Below are 16,479 nucleotides of genomic sequence, written 5' to 3'. Positions count from 1 at the left end.
TTCGTGATGCTGTCCAGGCTGCTGAATGTCTGATGCTTCTGAATAAACACCTACTGCTCACACAGGGAGTAACCTCACAGTATATACTCAGCAGATTCAACATCACCCAGAATTTCTTGATTTACGCTGCACATGCCTCATAGTGCACGTATACCCCTTTCTGCCCAGAAATATGGCAATGATCCGTATGGTTGCTGCTAACTTTGAGGATGCCCTGAACTTGGCATATACAGAGGCCAGTCCTTAGGCCTGGGGCCTTCTCCTGAAGGTCAGCTCTGTGCTGCAGCTATCCCTGATGCTCTCTGCAGTAACCACCCACTCTGTGCTTCCATTCTGTCATTTCAGCACTTGCCTCTCTTCAGCTCTTCCTCTTCAGCAGCCTGGCGAGAGCATACTCCTTCCTATGCTGTCAAATATACTACCCTGGCTCCACCATGCAAACAAGCACCCCGTCTCTCCCGTCTCTTGCTCTGCAGCAAGTTGAGGACTGCAACACTGCAACCTTTTGTAGCACTGACGAGGGAGGAGGCCAAGGTAGGATTTGGGTCTTATCTCAGAGAGCAGAGAAGCTGAGGCCAAAACAAGAATCAGAGTAGAGTCAGGTTGCTACTGCTCTGCCCACAGGTAGTGGAGTGCAGTCCTTCACTCATACCTAATAGCAGTCACTTTGTCCCCCACGAATCCCATCACCATTCAGGCCTGAGGCCCAAGTACAGGAAGGACATGGGGCTCCTCCAGAGGAGGGCCACTGAGATGATCAGAGAGCCGGAGTACCTCTCCTATGAAAAAAGGCTGAGGGAACTGGAATTGTTTAGCTTGGAGAAGAGAAGGCTCTGCAAAGATCTCATTGTGGTCTTCCTGTACTTGAAGGGAGCATGTAAACAGGAGGGGGAACAGATGTTTACAAGGGTGGAAAGTGATAGGACAAGGGGGAATAGTCTTAAACTGAGACAGTGGAGATTTAGGTTAGATATTAGGAGGAAGTTGTTCACCCAGAGATTGGTGACGCACTGGAACAGGTTGCCCAAGGAGGTTCTGGATGCCCCATCCCTGGAGGCGTTCAAGGCCAGGCTGGATGTGGCTTTGGGCAGCCTGGTCTGGCGGTTGGTGACCCTGCACATAGCAGGGGGCACTGAAACTAGATGATCATTTGTGGTCCTTTTCAACCCATGCCAATTTATGATTCTATGAAAAAAAACCCAAAAACCTTCCCATCTGTGATCAGCAGGAGCAGCAGTGAGTCAGTGGGTGCGACAAGGCTGACTGGAGGTGAGGTGTGATTATCTGGACACTGATTATCAGCGCTGCCTGAACAGCTAGTTTTAACAGCAACCCCAACCCATCCTGCCAAAACCCCAAAGACCAAAAGGAGCAATCACCACAGAGCACCTCCTGAACCATGTGACATAAGAGAGATTTTTCAATTCAGATTATACACCTAAGATAATACCACAAGGATTTTAATGACTATACATCCAGCCAATTTGATATCTCTCTGCAGAGAGACACTGTGAAGCTTAGCCAGCACTTCTTGAGTGTTTTGAGATATAAAATGGCACCACAAAGCAATTCTCCTCTTAGCAATACACTTTGTAGCAGGGTTTATTAATGTTGTCCTAAAGAGAAACCACAATACCTCTATCTGCATGTGCATAGCTTCTATGGCCATGAAGAAATAAAGACTTTGTATGGAAATAAGTATATATAAAGTGAATGGACAAGGATGATTATTTGGAGTAGGCACTCTTCATCTGTATATTATTTACCTATGCTTTCTTTTTGGAATATCACTAAAGCACTGCAAAACAAACTCCAACAGAAAGATACTTTCTGTGTAGCACACTTGCTCGTTAGAGATGCCATGGAAGAGCTGTGGCCTTGCTCTTCTGCCACTCTGCAGCCACTCTCTGTCTCTATTTTAACAGCATTTCTCGCAAGCTGAGGTACGGCTTTAATTTCTATAACTTGATCATTCAGGTTTTAAAATTTTTCTTTGATACTTCTTATAGTGCTTTGGAGGTCACCCAGGCATTTTATGCAGACTTCTGGTACACTTAATCATTTCAGTGGCTTCCTGCAGTAAATCAAGAGACATTATATTAATAAAAGATGGGGCTGTTCCAGGTCTGATTCATAATGCTGAATCCCCATCTACCTGGCTTAAAAGAGTCCTTTTAAAAGGTCAGTTTACTCTAAAGAATTCTGAACGGCAAGGATGTATCTCCTCTGTCACAAGACTCCTGCAGAAAACATACACACAAGGCCAGCAGTCTGAAGGGTGCAGACACTGGGGTGGTTCAGAAGTAGGGCTCAAAGATGTCTGGACCACAACCCAGACAAGAAGACCTCCTCTGAAAAAATACTTTGATACGGGTACGCTATGCAAATATCTCCTTCAACAGTTGTATCCCCATTGCTGCTCTTCTTTGTCTGTCAAATCCTATTTAGTAACACTGAGTTGCCGAACAGGCAAAATACCAGAAAAGACTGGCCAAAAGTTGACTTTGTTTGCACCACATTCTTATTGTTTTTGTTACTTGTTTAAAATATTTACTACTCCCTGTAATCAGGAGTAATCTAATATACAAACAAAGTAAGAGATTAAACAGTTTTCAGTGAATACAGCTGGCAAAATATTACCAAATAACAATTTTTCACCACAAATGTTGATTTGATTGTAATATAATTTTTTTTACCAAGTATCTTAATGAAAACAATCAAGTGTTTTGTTTTCACCTGATTAAGCCAACTGCACTGATACCAGAAACATATTTTAGAAAATACGTTTACTAAAGGTCTTTTACCATGAGGAATGGTGAGATTGACTTCTTCCCACATAAACTCAGGTTTTATAAATTTATAATGCGAAGAAGAGACTTCAAAAAACAAACAACCAAACAAACAACCAAAAAAAACCAACCACCCCAAAAAACCCAAGCCTGTTCAATACATCAAGGTCTTATCTTGCAAGGCGCAGAAAACTTGTATTTCTAACAACGCAGCAGGGTGTAGAGCTGAGCATCACTTCCCAGACAAACTAAGGAGAAGAAATGTGGATAATACAGAGAGAATACCTTCCGATTAGCTGCCAGAAGTCATGCCAAAATACCTATTCAAGATCAGATGTTTTATGACATTTTTTCACTAGGCTGTCATGAGCATTGGTTCCAATGGCATGCCCTGCGGTGGGGCAAAAGACTCTCATCAATGAGTGGCATCAAGACAAAACTGCTCTCATCACAACGATGCTGTCAGCCTGCAGCCCATCCCTGTGCTGGTCACAGGAAGAAGGCCAGCCAGGCAGGCTACAGACCCTCTGGGGCTACTTGTTCCAGTCAACACTTGACTATTTGGATGACACATCTTGAAAAGCATTCTTCAATCTAAATCACTTGTTCCAGTCAGAATTTTGTTTTTGTTAACATAGACTCTAGAGACCTGATTTTACACTTACAAGATATTATACTGAGGTCCCTATGGACTTTACTGATCATGGCATAAAAGCCCAAATCTGCTATAAGTAATCACTTTGTTGATGAAGTCAAACACATAGGTCATCTATGAGTAGCAGGAATTGTTTCAGTCAGTTCATTCATTTTCCAGGGAAATGTCATGCTCCTGAGAATCACTAGGTTATGTGATAAAAGGTGTATATTCACACACACAAAGGTGCAGAGGGAAACCAGTGTGAGGAACCAGAGTCAGACCCTGGGACACACAGGCCCAGGCCTCTATGATATCAGCAGCTGGAGCAAGTGTAAGTCTTATGTGAGGGTCAGTGCATGGCTCTTTGTGAATGCCAAGCCTGACTGGCAGGTGAGTAGGGAAGAGGCTCGGAAGCCGAGTACTGAAGTAACTATTAGTCTCAGTTGGATAACAGTATGAAGAGATGTTCTGCAAAGTGACTGCAAACCCACTACTGGATTCCACTACTTTGTTCATGCAAACCCACTACTGGAGAGGCTGTGGGACCTGGGGGTCAAAGAAACACCCACTTGTGCACGTGTGTCTGAGCATGAAGTACCTGCAGATGAGAGCACTTCATGTCAGCCCCTGGGAAACCTGCAGTGTGCACCTGTGCATACCAGTGAGTGTGCAAGTTGGGCTGTGTACCAACAACTGAAGTTAGGCTGCCAGCCTTGGAGGTTTGCATGCACAGGTAACAGCAGCTGGGGAACCTGAGCAGGCAGGGCCAGCCACTTGGTCAGCTGAATGAACACAGTCAGACACTGCAGGCATTCACACTGTATCTCCGGATATATTTTCCACCAGTACCTTCATCCTGATCAACAGTTAATGGAAACGGCATTATGCTATTGGTGCTTGAGCCAAGTGCTGTGTGTTTGTGTTAATTTCAGTGGCAGGTATGTAAGCTTTTATGTGTGTCCAATAGGCACATATTTGGCCTTGCTACTGACTAGACTGAGTGAAGGGCGTGGAGCTACGGCAGGCTCATCTCTACCAGACTGCCTGGTTCAGCAGCCCCTAACAAGCAGTGCTCTTCCACGCAGGTTTGAATGGTGTGTTAACACTGTGAAAAGCAGATTTCCTTCTTTTCCCATATATATATTCTGAATCACAACAGATGCGTCTGCATGCGCTTCCAATTCACCCAAATAAATAAAGAATAAGTACGTATATACGTTCATATGAAAAAAGAAGTCTTCCCTATTAACAACAGTAATGGCTGATAAGATAAGCAATGTTTCAAAATATTTTTGTTCATCTCACTGAATGCAGCAGATTTCATATCTCATAATTACCACTATAAGATGAGTTTACTTACAAGAAAATATGAAATACAATTAAAAGAACTTCAACAGTTCATTTAAAACATATAAATGGAAAAAAAAAAAAGATGTAAAATGCCTAAATAAATAATGATTGCCAATTCCCTATATCATTTTGATTATTCTATTGAAACATTAATTTTTATCAAGGACATGTTTCTGAATTGGAATTTATTATAAAAGCTTGCATGGCAGACTACCAAAAAGTGACAAAATTTTAACACCAAAATAAACATTAGGCTCTTGATCCATTATGCTTAACACTTATGAGTGTTTTTTTCCTGTAACAAGGATGCTTAAAAGCTTGTTCAAAAACAAAAAGCAAAGCTGAAATTCTTATGTAACAACATGATTCCAAATGTGGTTTCTTTAAAGCTATTACTAGATTGAAATCAAGGTTTTCCGGCAAAAGATGACTGATTCTTGTTATGGACCTATACAGGGTGCTTTAAAAGGACATGAGAATGACACTGAGTAGGTTGGGTATTTGGGATGGACAAAGTGAAAATACAGAGTAAGGCAGGGAATGCACAGGGGAAAAAGTGTATGTGATTGATGGGAAAAGATTGTAATGAGTACTGTGGGAATAAGAACAGAAGCACTAGACATGGAAATACAGGCTGCTGGAAGACAACTGGGTGTACATCTGGAACTAGAATACAGAACTGAAAGATCAAGGATGCTGTGGTAGTTAGGTAAGAAGAGAACAGAAAGAATGGGGAAAGGGCTGTTCCTTCCTATATGGAAAAAAAAAAAGAGCAAAAAATACAGATATATTCAACAGCAAAGTGAAACTGAGGAGCCTGACTGGGTGACAAGGGACAGAAATGGAAGAGGAAAAAGTGGGAGCATTTTTGTTCACAAAGCCATCAGTGGATGAACAAAGTCATCCCCTGTACACCCTCAAAGACATTCGCATTTTGTTTGTATGTTGTTGGTTGAATTTTGGAGTCAAGAAGCTCAGATCCCAATGGCTCAAATGCCCAAAGTAACAAGAGGTCCCTCTAACCGTTTCTAAAATACGTCTAGATAAAATACATCTTATAATTTTAACACAACCTCATGCTTCACAGGGAACAAGACAGCTTTTAATTAATTAATTTGGCAATACCATTTCAGTAGCTCCTACCTCAAACATGAGAAAAAGAAAACAAAATCTAGCTTGAAATGCCATATGAGTTAATTGCACTGATTATCATCTCTGGAAATTTAGAGGTGTTTAACTTCTGAAATTATACTGGCATTGAGTCAAGGAGATTTGAATACTAATCTTCCATGATCATATGTTGGAATTAGAAACGATCATTAGCTTCTTAATAAATACAGAAATATCCCCTTCTAGCCCTGGTAGGTCAGGAGACAGCTAACCTGAAAGATGTGTGCTCTGCCTTGTTAGCTAGAATTTTTTGACACTCAAAAACTTAACAGAATCTGATGCCTCAAACCATTCAAGCCATTCTATGGATGGTTTATCAACTGGTCGTCTACACTGTGTTCAGTACTAACAGTTTACTCTCAGATGCTCACAGCACATGGACATAGTAGACCACAATGTAGCTTTTCTAAACACAAGTTAATATTTTCGTATTATGTACCACATGAGTAAATAACAATTATGTTAAACATACACACCAGTGCATATCTGTCACCAAATACCCCTAATTCCTTTCAGCCTCCTGAATGTCCAGTTCACAAGTACAGTGCTGTACTTCAGGTCCACGCGGTTTCCTTGATGACTCACACATTCTTAGGACTCACCTTCCAGGATGTACAGGAATGCAGCTAATTGTGTGCACATGCAAATTCACAGCTCTTGGAACAAAGCTAGAACAAGTAAACTAAGGTCACAAAAGCTGTCATAGCACGGAGCGCCAATTTGAAAGTTTAAGTGAACAGCAAATGGGGACCTCTGCATCTGTCAGTGCATACGGCTTCTGGCTAAGGGCAAAGTTTTGCAGGCACTCTCTGGTGTGCAGAAGTGTGCTAAGCCCAATAAGTTCTGCACGGAGAAGTGGTACTGTGTTGCAAGTGAGGAGGCTGCGTGCACTGGTGGGTATGGATGTGTGGGAGGAAAGAACCAGGCGAGGACAAGGAAGGGAGGAAGTCTGAGGGAGCTAACACATGCTGGTTTTGCTGAGAAATACCAGCCACTTTGCATCTCCACATCTCATCTTCCCTCATTTTATCCTCATACAGGCAGTCAAATACCTGAACACCAGTTTGTTGCAACACTAGGCTTGTCAGATGGTACACTCTCACCGGTTCACCCCAGTACAAAGTGTTGTCAACTTCCTTTTCTCTCCCGCTTTTCCTACTTGCAGCCTTCACAGAGCTGAACCTGCACTGTCAGTTGGGCCTAAAAACGTGCATCTTCCCAACAGACAAGGGTCCTACTCCAGCGTCTCAGGATCACACAGACACGCTAGCCTGCAGCTGTATGAATGCTTCCATCACTTCAGACACATGCTTGTTTAGCATTTCACAGAGAAAACACTCCTTTTGCATTCATGCATTTTATAAATTTATACAGTAGCATTAAAAGCAGCTTCTTCTTCCTCTTGCATCTGAAACAAGTACATTTAGAAGCATATGCCACCTGCGCTCTGCATGTGAAACACCCACAACTACTTGAATTCTAATAATACTAGCAAAAATAATAAATAACAGTTTGTTACTTATGTGCTGCCAGAGCCAGAAGCCTGCAAGACACCTGAAAAAAATATATGCAAACAGAGCATAAAGGACTAGGTTTTAAAAATACATATAGATACAGACAGCACTGCTCAAAACCAAGAATAAGCCAAGAGCTTATTAACAGAGTAAAACTAAAATTCCTTGCTAAGTTCTTACCCAACCAACCCAAACAGCCTGAAGCGTCTAGAAGCTCTTACGGAGGTAAGCTTCAGTCCTCTTAAACTGTTTCACTTAACTAATCCATTGTGGTTTGCTTCATAAGACAAGCTAGCAAGGCATTAGCAAGGGATTTGACATTCTACTCTCCTCCACATTCTGTTTTACTTTATCAAGACACTGGTAAAAAAACAGTAGTACTAGCTTTGTTTTAAGATATCCTCTTAGCAGTCCTAAAACACCTTGAAACAGCCAACCTAACAGACACCTGTAGCAAAAATACCTGAGCTATGTCAACTGCATGCACATTTGAGCGGAAATTATGATGCAGTTGCAACTTTTGGCAAGTATTTGTTTGACAAATCCTACTGTAAACAAGATTCTTAGAAGAACAGTAGCAAGACAAGATGTTCAGAGCATGCAGCCTAAGACGTTCAAATGTTTCTTTCAAACCTGAGAGGGAAAATAGCATGGACTTACCTAAGCTGCCAGAAAGGAGCATTCACACAAATGACAATCAGGTTTTGATTTTCTCCCACCACTTCACTTTTGTTTGATCTGATTCGAGCCAACACAATCCATAAATTTTGCCGTATGTTGGAAATGGCAAACAAATACAGAACAACAAACAATGCCAAGCGTATGCCAAGAGAGAGTATAATACACTGAGATAACTGGGAAATTGCTGATGGAAATTCTCAAAGCACGTAACTCCAGTTCATAGTGGAAGAGGGACTTGTTTTTAAGTTGTACCAGAATGCATTTAGTTATTTTATTTTACTTTAGTTTATTCCTCTCTGAAACGGCTGCAAGTTTTACTTCTTCTTCCTTTTATTTCTTCCTTTTCTCTTTCACGCCGCTGTTAACCTTTCCATCCACTAAAGCTGAACATGCCTTTTTCAGAGGCAGTAAATTTCACTACACTGAGTTGAAAAAATGGTGCATTTTACGTAAGAATGCAACAAAGGATGTAAGACTATGAAGACTTACAACAAATTCAAAGCTTTTGAAAACACGATACAGAGAAGATGTAATTATTCAAATAAACACACATAAATATGGCAAAAGTTGAAAAAGCTTTCATAAGAAGTAAGAAACCTTTCTATATTCACGTCTGGTATCATGTGAACTTACTACACAGCAGTACTTCTTTCATTCTTCAGCTCTGCAGAAAGAACACAAGCCTGTCACTGGCACTGCTCTTTTTCATGTTTACTGACTGTAAACGGCACTAGCAATTAGAACTCCAAATGACACGGATTCTCTGCATGTGCTGAGCTCCTCCCAACATCAGATTTTATATTAAATTAGCACAATTAGAAAAATGTTTTCTAGTTTCATTAGGATAGGCAGGCACTGACAACTTCAATTATTAAATAAGGAAAGTTGAAACACTGAAATTGTTGCACATAATGAAAGGAATCTGAGATATTTCTATTTTGTTGCTTTGTTCGCACACTGGGCAATCTCTTGTGATAAATCTACATTATGCCATCTTTCATACATTGTGAAACCGCCTATTTTTTCATCTTGCTTTTACTATATTTTCATTTCACTTTGTTCAAAACTGCAAACAATTTCATGTTATTTTGTTGCACGGTGGCATATTGACACATTAGAATTTCCCATTACGCCAACGATAAAAGATTTCTACCGTGTGAGCATTTTCCTACTTGTAGATACAGTGATCAATTTCATATATGTTCTGCAGCCTAAGGAAATAACAACTACCTGCACCAACTTCCACCATGCAGTTCTTTGTACAACCTCAGGCAGACCTAACTGCGAAGATTCAGGAAGAATTTGAGTTGATTTATATTTTTAACTCAAAACAAAAAGTTTGCTATTTTCTATATTAGTTAAACCATTATTTAATAGGTTATGTAGGTCTTCAGTATGACTGAAGAAGGTCAGTCTCTCGAATTTATTTACTGTGTAAGTTTCATTAGCCTCAGAAGTATAACATGAATATAATGTCAAAAAATGCACATATTATTTAAATATTTGATTATAGATTCGTGTTCACAAGAAATCAGTAGAGTTCAGAGCCCCAGCTTTGAGTTCAGCATATGAATCCCATGAGATTACAACGCTAGATTGTTTCAAATTATTGTTTAAAGTATTAAATAACATCATCATATGGAGCCATTCAAGAGTAACTGAGTTATCATTACTCCTATAATAAAATTATAAAGAAAAACTTTCAGCTGCATGCAGTGTATATAGGATTTTTTTCAAAGGGAAACAGAAAACCTTCTAAACCAACTGCATGAAGTTGTCATCATTTGAACTGTTCTGGCAAAACCATACACTTTTCACTGCTTTATAGTACTGTTAACATAGTACTGTTACCTATCACTTACATACTCCAAGTCATAAAATAATATTACTGTCGTTAGTTAAATCTATCACCATAGTAAGTGATCCCAATTTGTCCTCTCTTCCACTCTCCTCCCTTCCCCTGCCAACCCTGCTGCCAACATAAATATTTCAAGACACACATAACATTCCTAAGAATTCCCTAACTGAATGTCAAATGTACTTCTGTCCAATTGTAAAATAAAGACATGCTAATGTAATGTGAAAACTGAACTCTCTGATACAGTGCTCCAATTCCACTCAATTTGTAATAGTGCTACCAAGAGCAAATGGAAAACATGAATAAGAAAAGGTGATCTTACTACATTTTTATTACTGCATTAATGGCACTCACTACACATCACTGTTTCTCTGACTTGTTTACAGCCTGAGGGAAAAATAAGGCTTTAAAAAACACACTTATTAAAAGGTTCCCTTACGCATATCATCGTCTTTTCTCTCAAAAACATCAAGGACCATTAAGAAGTCTCACCTGGTTATTTCTCAAAAAGCAATCCTGTAAACTGATAAATACTGGTGATTGTATTCTGTGCCACAGTAAAAACACCGAGATATTTAGGCATGGTGATGAATTACCTCTAGGAGTAATACATAATAGCATTTTACATTTCTGTAATCTTTTCATGCAGAAGCCATAAAACACTTGACAAAGGTGGGTGACTAGCAGGGTAACTTCACAGATGATGAAAGAGAAGAGCAGAAGGTGAAATTCATTTCAACAAAGGAAATCCTGGAAGAGTCGTATAATTATATTCCATAGACTGTGGAACATGTTTTTGCTTCTGTCCTCTATTTGCAGTAAGTTTAACCCATACAGTCAGTGAAGAGACTTGCTCAACATTCAACAGAAGCCAGCCAGGCAGTCAGGAACACAAACTGCCTTTTGATCTCCAGACATCAACTAGAAATTGTAGCAGCTCAAGAAGTGCAAGAGTTTACAGCATTAAATAAAGAGGAATTCACAATATTTAACAGATGTGGTGAATACGTGCAGGATAATACCACACAGAATATATACAGCAACGTGTAAAGTATTTGATTATATGGGTAATGAATGACAAAGAAAAAAAAACAATGTTACTTTCTCAACTCTCCTTTACCTCAAGCACCATTACCCCTGCGCTGGCTAATCAACCTAATCAACCTTACCCTTCCTAAGTTGTGAGATTCCACTTCAGAAATGATTTCAGGCCATCTACAATTGGGCCTTCCAAGTTTAGCATCAGAGAAGCACACGGCATTGTATTTTATTAATATTAGTGGTAAGGGTCCATGTACTGTAATAGTGTGGCATGAATGAAGGCACTGTGATTTCATAAGACAAGCGACACACCTATTGCTGATGCAAATTTGCCTAATTTTACATTGGGCAATGGGTATCCAGCCTGACTGCAATCAAGCTGACTTCTGATATTTATGTAGGGAAAAGACTGACTTCTGAATCTTCTGGCCATTGACATTCGCTGGTCATCTAATTTCCTATTAACATGACTATATTCAGGGAGGGCACAAATCATCTGTAATTTTAGCCATGTTTTGTTAAGCAGTTATCTATTTTATCTAACAACTTCACCTCACATAATTTAATAACAAATGCACTAAGAAGTAAAAGGTAAACGGCAAATCTGGAAATTCTAGTTTCTAGTGCTGTTGGTGATACCATGACCTTCTAAAATTTTCCCAAGGCAAGAAACAGACTAACTTCTGATGACTTAATGAACTTAATGAAACTACAGTTACTACAGAAAAATGCAATGCGTACCACCAAAAGATGATCCAACTGCAAAGCTTATACCAGTTGTTTTGCAGAGACTCAATCTGCTAGGCAATGTATAAAAGTAGGTATGTAGACATCTTGCTATTCCTTTCAAAGGAAGAATAACAGTATATGACCAGACACAAGCAAAATTAATTTCTGTCCAGCTTTGGCTGCCCTGAATCGAGAGGTATGAATGCCCACCCTAACATTCACCCTGTTATTCAAAACAGGGACATTAATCATAACACGTAACACTTGAGTCTGCTTCCAAAAATATCCTCTTGCCTTTTGTCTCTCTATATCATGGTTCAATCTGTCAGAGGGCCCTCATGATTAAAGACCCCACACAGGATTTTGTTAATACAAGCCTATGGATGTGCAGTAATGTCTTGGTTTATATCCACTTGTTTGAGGAATAATGTGCAGTTTCCACAGAAACTGCACAATAAAAATTAGAATTTATTTAGACCAGGAACCCCTTATTAATAAAAAGATTCATATTTATGCTAACTATAAGCTAGCTTTCTGCTAATTATCACACAATTCAAACACATAAAATAAAAGTAAGTGACCATCTTCTAGTACCCAAAAGTTCCACTTTGTTCCGGAATATAGAATCTGTTTATTTCTTGCTTGCTCTCACAACAAAAACAAAAGAACTAAGAGTAAAAAAAACTTAATCGTCACAACAGTAAGGATCCTGACATTTTGCAAAAGTTGACACAAAGGAGCCCCCTAACAAGTGTGTATTTATAAATGCAGGTGCATGGTTGCAGTGTAAGCATAATGATCCACTTATCTTTAATTTAGCTTCAAGCACTTACAGAGCTGAAGGAATACAGATTGTCCAAGGAGGCTGTGGATGCCCCATCCCTGGAGGCATTCAAGGCCAGGCTGGATGTGGCTCTGGGCAGCCTGGTCTGGTGGTTGGAGACCCTGCACATAGCAGGGGGGTTGAAACTCGATGATCATTGGTGGTCCTTTTCAACCCAGGCCATTCATAATTCTATGATAAGTAGGGAAAACTCCTGCAAGAGTTAATGAGCTGACAAATCTGTTACAAAAAGTCACTTTGGACTGGCATTTTTTTCACCTCAACTTCCACTATGAGGCTCAGCACCAAAGCCATGGGTAACAGTGAATGGAACAGGGAAGCAATCTACTGCTGAGGCACAAAATATTGAGCCCGAGTCTAACAAAGGCAGCTTTATAAGAGATTTTAGACAGCTGTCTTGGAATATTGCACCTGAATCCAGCTCTTTCCTGGGTTAGTTCACAGGAACTAACTTTGCAGCCTGGTTTGTACAGTGGGGCAAAATGAAAGCAACGTGTAATTTTGAAGCAGCCTGAATGCTCACTTCAATAATTTAATCTGCTGGGCCCAATAACAAATCACCCGGCAACAGTTCTTTGCCTCTTCATACCTGTATTCTGTTTTATAAATGACAGAAACGATTCTGGTCCTTTTTCAGAAGTTTTGGAATCTGCTGATACCAAGCAAACATCCTGACCATTTTTGAATAAGCAGGGTAAGCATCTACCACCTTCACGCACCAGGGAAGCCTGAAGTGGAGGAATGATCACTCTGAGCAAGAGAGAACAGCATCACCACAAAACATACTTTCAATACATTCTTCACTCCAGTACACTGCTTCATTAATCAGAAGAATATGGAAATAGACAGGGATATATTTAAGGGAATGTTGCAACTGCAAAGAAACTGAATCAGTAACCAGAACTACAGCAGTTAAAAGAAGCCATCAGTAGCACTGACTTTCTTTTGTAATCCAAGAACAGGAAAGATTAAGCAGGAATATCAGCATCCAAGAAAATATTATTTAGGTATGAACATCCAAAATATTATGGACAGACAGAGACAGGCTTTAACTTTGTATTAGACAATTTCATCTTAATGCTCGACTTCTATAAACAGTATCAGTGCTGTTCAGATTAATGCATACATTTAGAGTATTTTACTCTATCTTGTGTTTTAGACTCCAAGCTACTAGTTTTTCATAATTAGATTCAAAAGCACATTACATGCAGATAACTGTAAATAATTTCACACAAAACTTCTGCAAAGGCAGCTACGTAAATATCTGAGATTCTACTGGTGCTGAGACTGAAGTGGAATGTCCCATTACAAATCGACAGGTGAAAAAAATCCACATAATTTTTTAGATGCAATTAAAAACCTCAGTTTTCTCAAAACATGTAAACCGTTTCTGGAAATAGAAAGAATTTCTATGTGTTTCTATGATGTCAAATATGAAATCTCTGCTTGCAGAGGTACAATCTGTAGCAGGAAGACTGCCAAGACTCTGGCATGGCTGATATTTTGTCTAGACAGCCTTCAAATAGGACTGACACAGGAACACTATACATGGTCAAGGAAACTGAAACTTATGGAAGAGTTTTTCAACACAAAGCCAATACAAAGGATTTTGAAAATGTGCCTAACATCCTCCAATGACCCCTCCTCCTATCCTCCTCAAGTATCAAACAATATTTTGTTTCTTCATATCTCCCCGCTACCCTCTTATTCAGAAGAAGCAAAAACAGTGAGGAACTCATAAGCTTTTCTCCTATAAGACTTGCTAATTAAGAGAAACACATGACCACTATTAGCTAAGGGACAAAAATAACTAGAGATGACTACCTGTAGTTGATAACTGTTCTAGACATTTCAGAAGGCACCTTACATTCACCTTGACTTTTTGAGTCACATCAGAAGTAGCCTGAACCTGAACCATGCATATGCTTTGACAGAAAAGTCAACATGAACACAGAGAGCAGGCCTTTGCAGAAATAACGAATATCACGTACCATCAAACATTATTTTCACAATATGACAGCCCTAATACACTTAATCTTCAAGCAACTGTCAGATCTAGAAGAACAGAGAGTAAGAGGAAGGAGATTCATACCAAAATTGTGGGCTTTGAGCTTTAGTTGGTACATGTTCAACTTGACAGTCAATGAGGACAAAAGTTCACCCTAACTTACTGGGTTTGCCATTAATTTCTATCAACTGATACCACTGACAGCACTGTTCAGCAGCCCAGAAGGATAAAAGAGCCAAATTTAGACATTAGTTTGCCTTCCAGGAATCAAGTCTTAATACACCCTTTTAAAACAGCAGCAAAAGCACTGCTGAGACATGGAGCCCAAGAACACAGCCAACATTTCACACCCAACACAGAAATTATCCTAATACTAAATACAAAGCACAGTAGTTGCTTCTCTCTGAATGAAATACAGGCCTCAAGGAATCTGAGTTTAATTCTGATGCAAGACTTCCACATTCCACCTAGGTTAACAGTGTCTGATTTGGGTTGCCAAACTCACCACTCAGCCTACTGACCAGATATGAAGTGCACAGGTGTTAATGCACTAGTAGTAACACAGAATGTCTGACTACAGAATGAAGTTCTAAGAGAGGTTTTTGTTCTACAGGAGATATTGTGAGACTCTTCTGCAGCTATGGAACTGTAATGTTTCTCGTTTGATTACTCTGTAGACTCACAGAAAAGAACACGGTTTGATTAAGCTCCAAGGGACAAGCAGCCATCCAGCTTCTGAACCAAGCACGGAGCGTCTCCTCCCATCTCTGTCCTTCCCCCGCCCCCGCTCCTCCCATTTCCACAATAGCAAGACTGCTACGAGGCCACACAGGCGCGGACATGGGGGCAAAAATAACCCCCAAGAAGGAGGCGCAGCTCCCGCTGCCGTCTGCCACACGCGTGCGGCGCGGATCCTTATGAGCAAGCGCAACTAAACGCCTCTTGTTCCATAGGCGCACCGTGTGTCTGGGACCCGGGCTGAGCGGAGTGGCGAGCCGAGGGGCCCTGTATCATTCTCGCATGCACACCTGCCGGGGAAGGGCCAAAGGGAACGTGACGTGTTTTCTTCTGACAGCACCTCGGAGCCGAACACGCGGACCAGCAGCTGTGCTGCCGGCCACCACCGAAGGCCAAACCCCCAGCAGCACCTTCCCCGCGGGGCAGCCCCTCGGCTTTATCAGTGTCTGTCGCAGGCGGCCCCGCAGCCCCAGCACGTCCCCGCCGTAAGGTCACCACCTGGCGCCGCCGTCGGGCCGGGCCGCCTCCGGGGGCCGCGAAGCACCGGGCCGGGCCGCTCCGCGCGGACAGCCCGAGGAGGGGGGCAGGGCCGCGGGGGCACTTACCAGGTCTATGAAGGTCAGAAATTTCCAGCTGCCTCCATAGGTCTGATGCGCGGGCATGTCAATGGCCTTGTAATTGCACAGGATGGAGCAATAGGACAGGAGGATGGCGGCGCGCAGCACCTGGCAGGGCACCAGCGCCATGTTGCGCGCTGCAGGGGCGGCCTCGGCGGCGGCGGGCTAACAGCCAGCGCGCTGCACTTCCGCGAGTGCCGGCGTGCCCGGCTGTCCGCGGGCCGGGCCGGGCGGGACGGCCTCCCAGAGCCGGGCCGGGGCGGAGCGCGACGCGGCGGCTGCGGGTGCCCGTTGGGGCCGGGCCGGGCGGCAGCGGCGGCGCGGGCGGCGGGGTAGGCGCGCTCCCGAGCTCAGTGCCCGGCCGTGCGGGACGGGGCCGCGCCGCTCCCGAGGAGCGGTGGAGGCGCGGGGCTGCCTCAGGTGGGCTGCGCAGGTGACGCCGCGCCGGGCGGGGAGGGCTGCCGGCCTGACGCGGGTACTGCTCTGGGGAGGTCGTAGCGTGG

General features: G+C 41.9%; 1 protein-coding gene across 1 annotated transcript in view; it reads right to left on the bottom strand.

Annotated features, from left to right (window-relative positions):
* Positions 1 to 16,232, bottom strand: part of AIG1 (androgen induced 1) — a 118,479-nt gene extending 102,247 nt beyond the window's left edge. The window contains exon 1 of the mRNA XM_048934930.1: positions 15,965 to 16,232. Coding sequence (XP_048790887.1) covers positions 15,965 to 16,105 — 141 coding nt within the window. The 5' untranslated portion in view covers positions 16,106 to 16,232. The remainder of the gene's footprint in view (positions 1 to 15,964) is intronic.
* Positions 16,233 to 16,479: the final 247 nt, after the last annotated feature.

This window comes from Lagopus muta, chromosome 2, assembly GCF_023343835.1.
Source record: "Lagopus muta isolate bLagMut1 chromosome 2, bLagMut1 primary, whole genome shotgun sequence".
Taxonomy (NCBI): domain Eukaryota; kingdom Metazoa; phylum Chordata; class Aves; order Galliformes; family Phasianidae; genus Lagopus; species Lagopus muta.
This window is presented reverse-complemented; position numbering and strand designations above follow the sequence as displayed.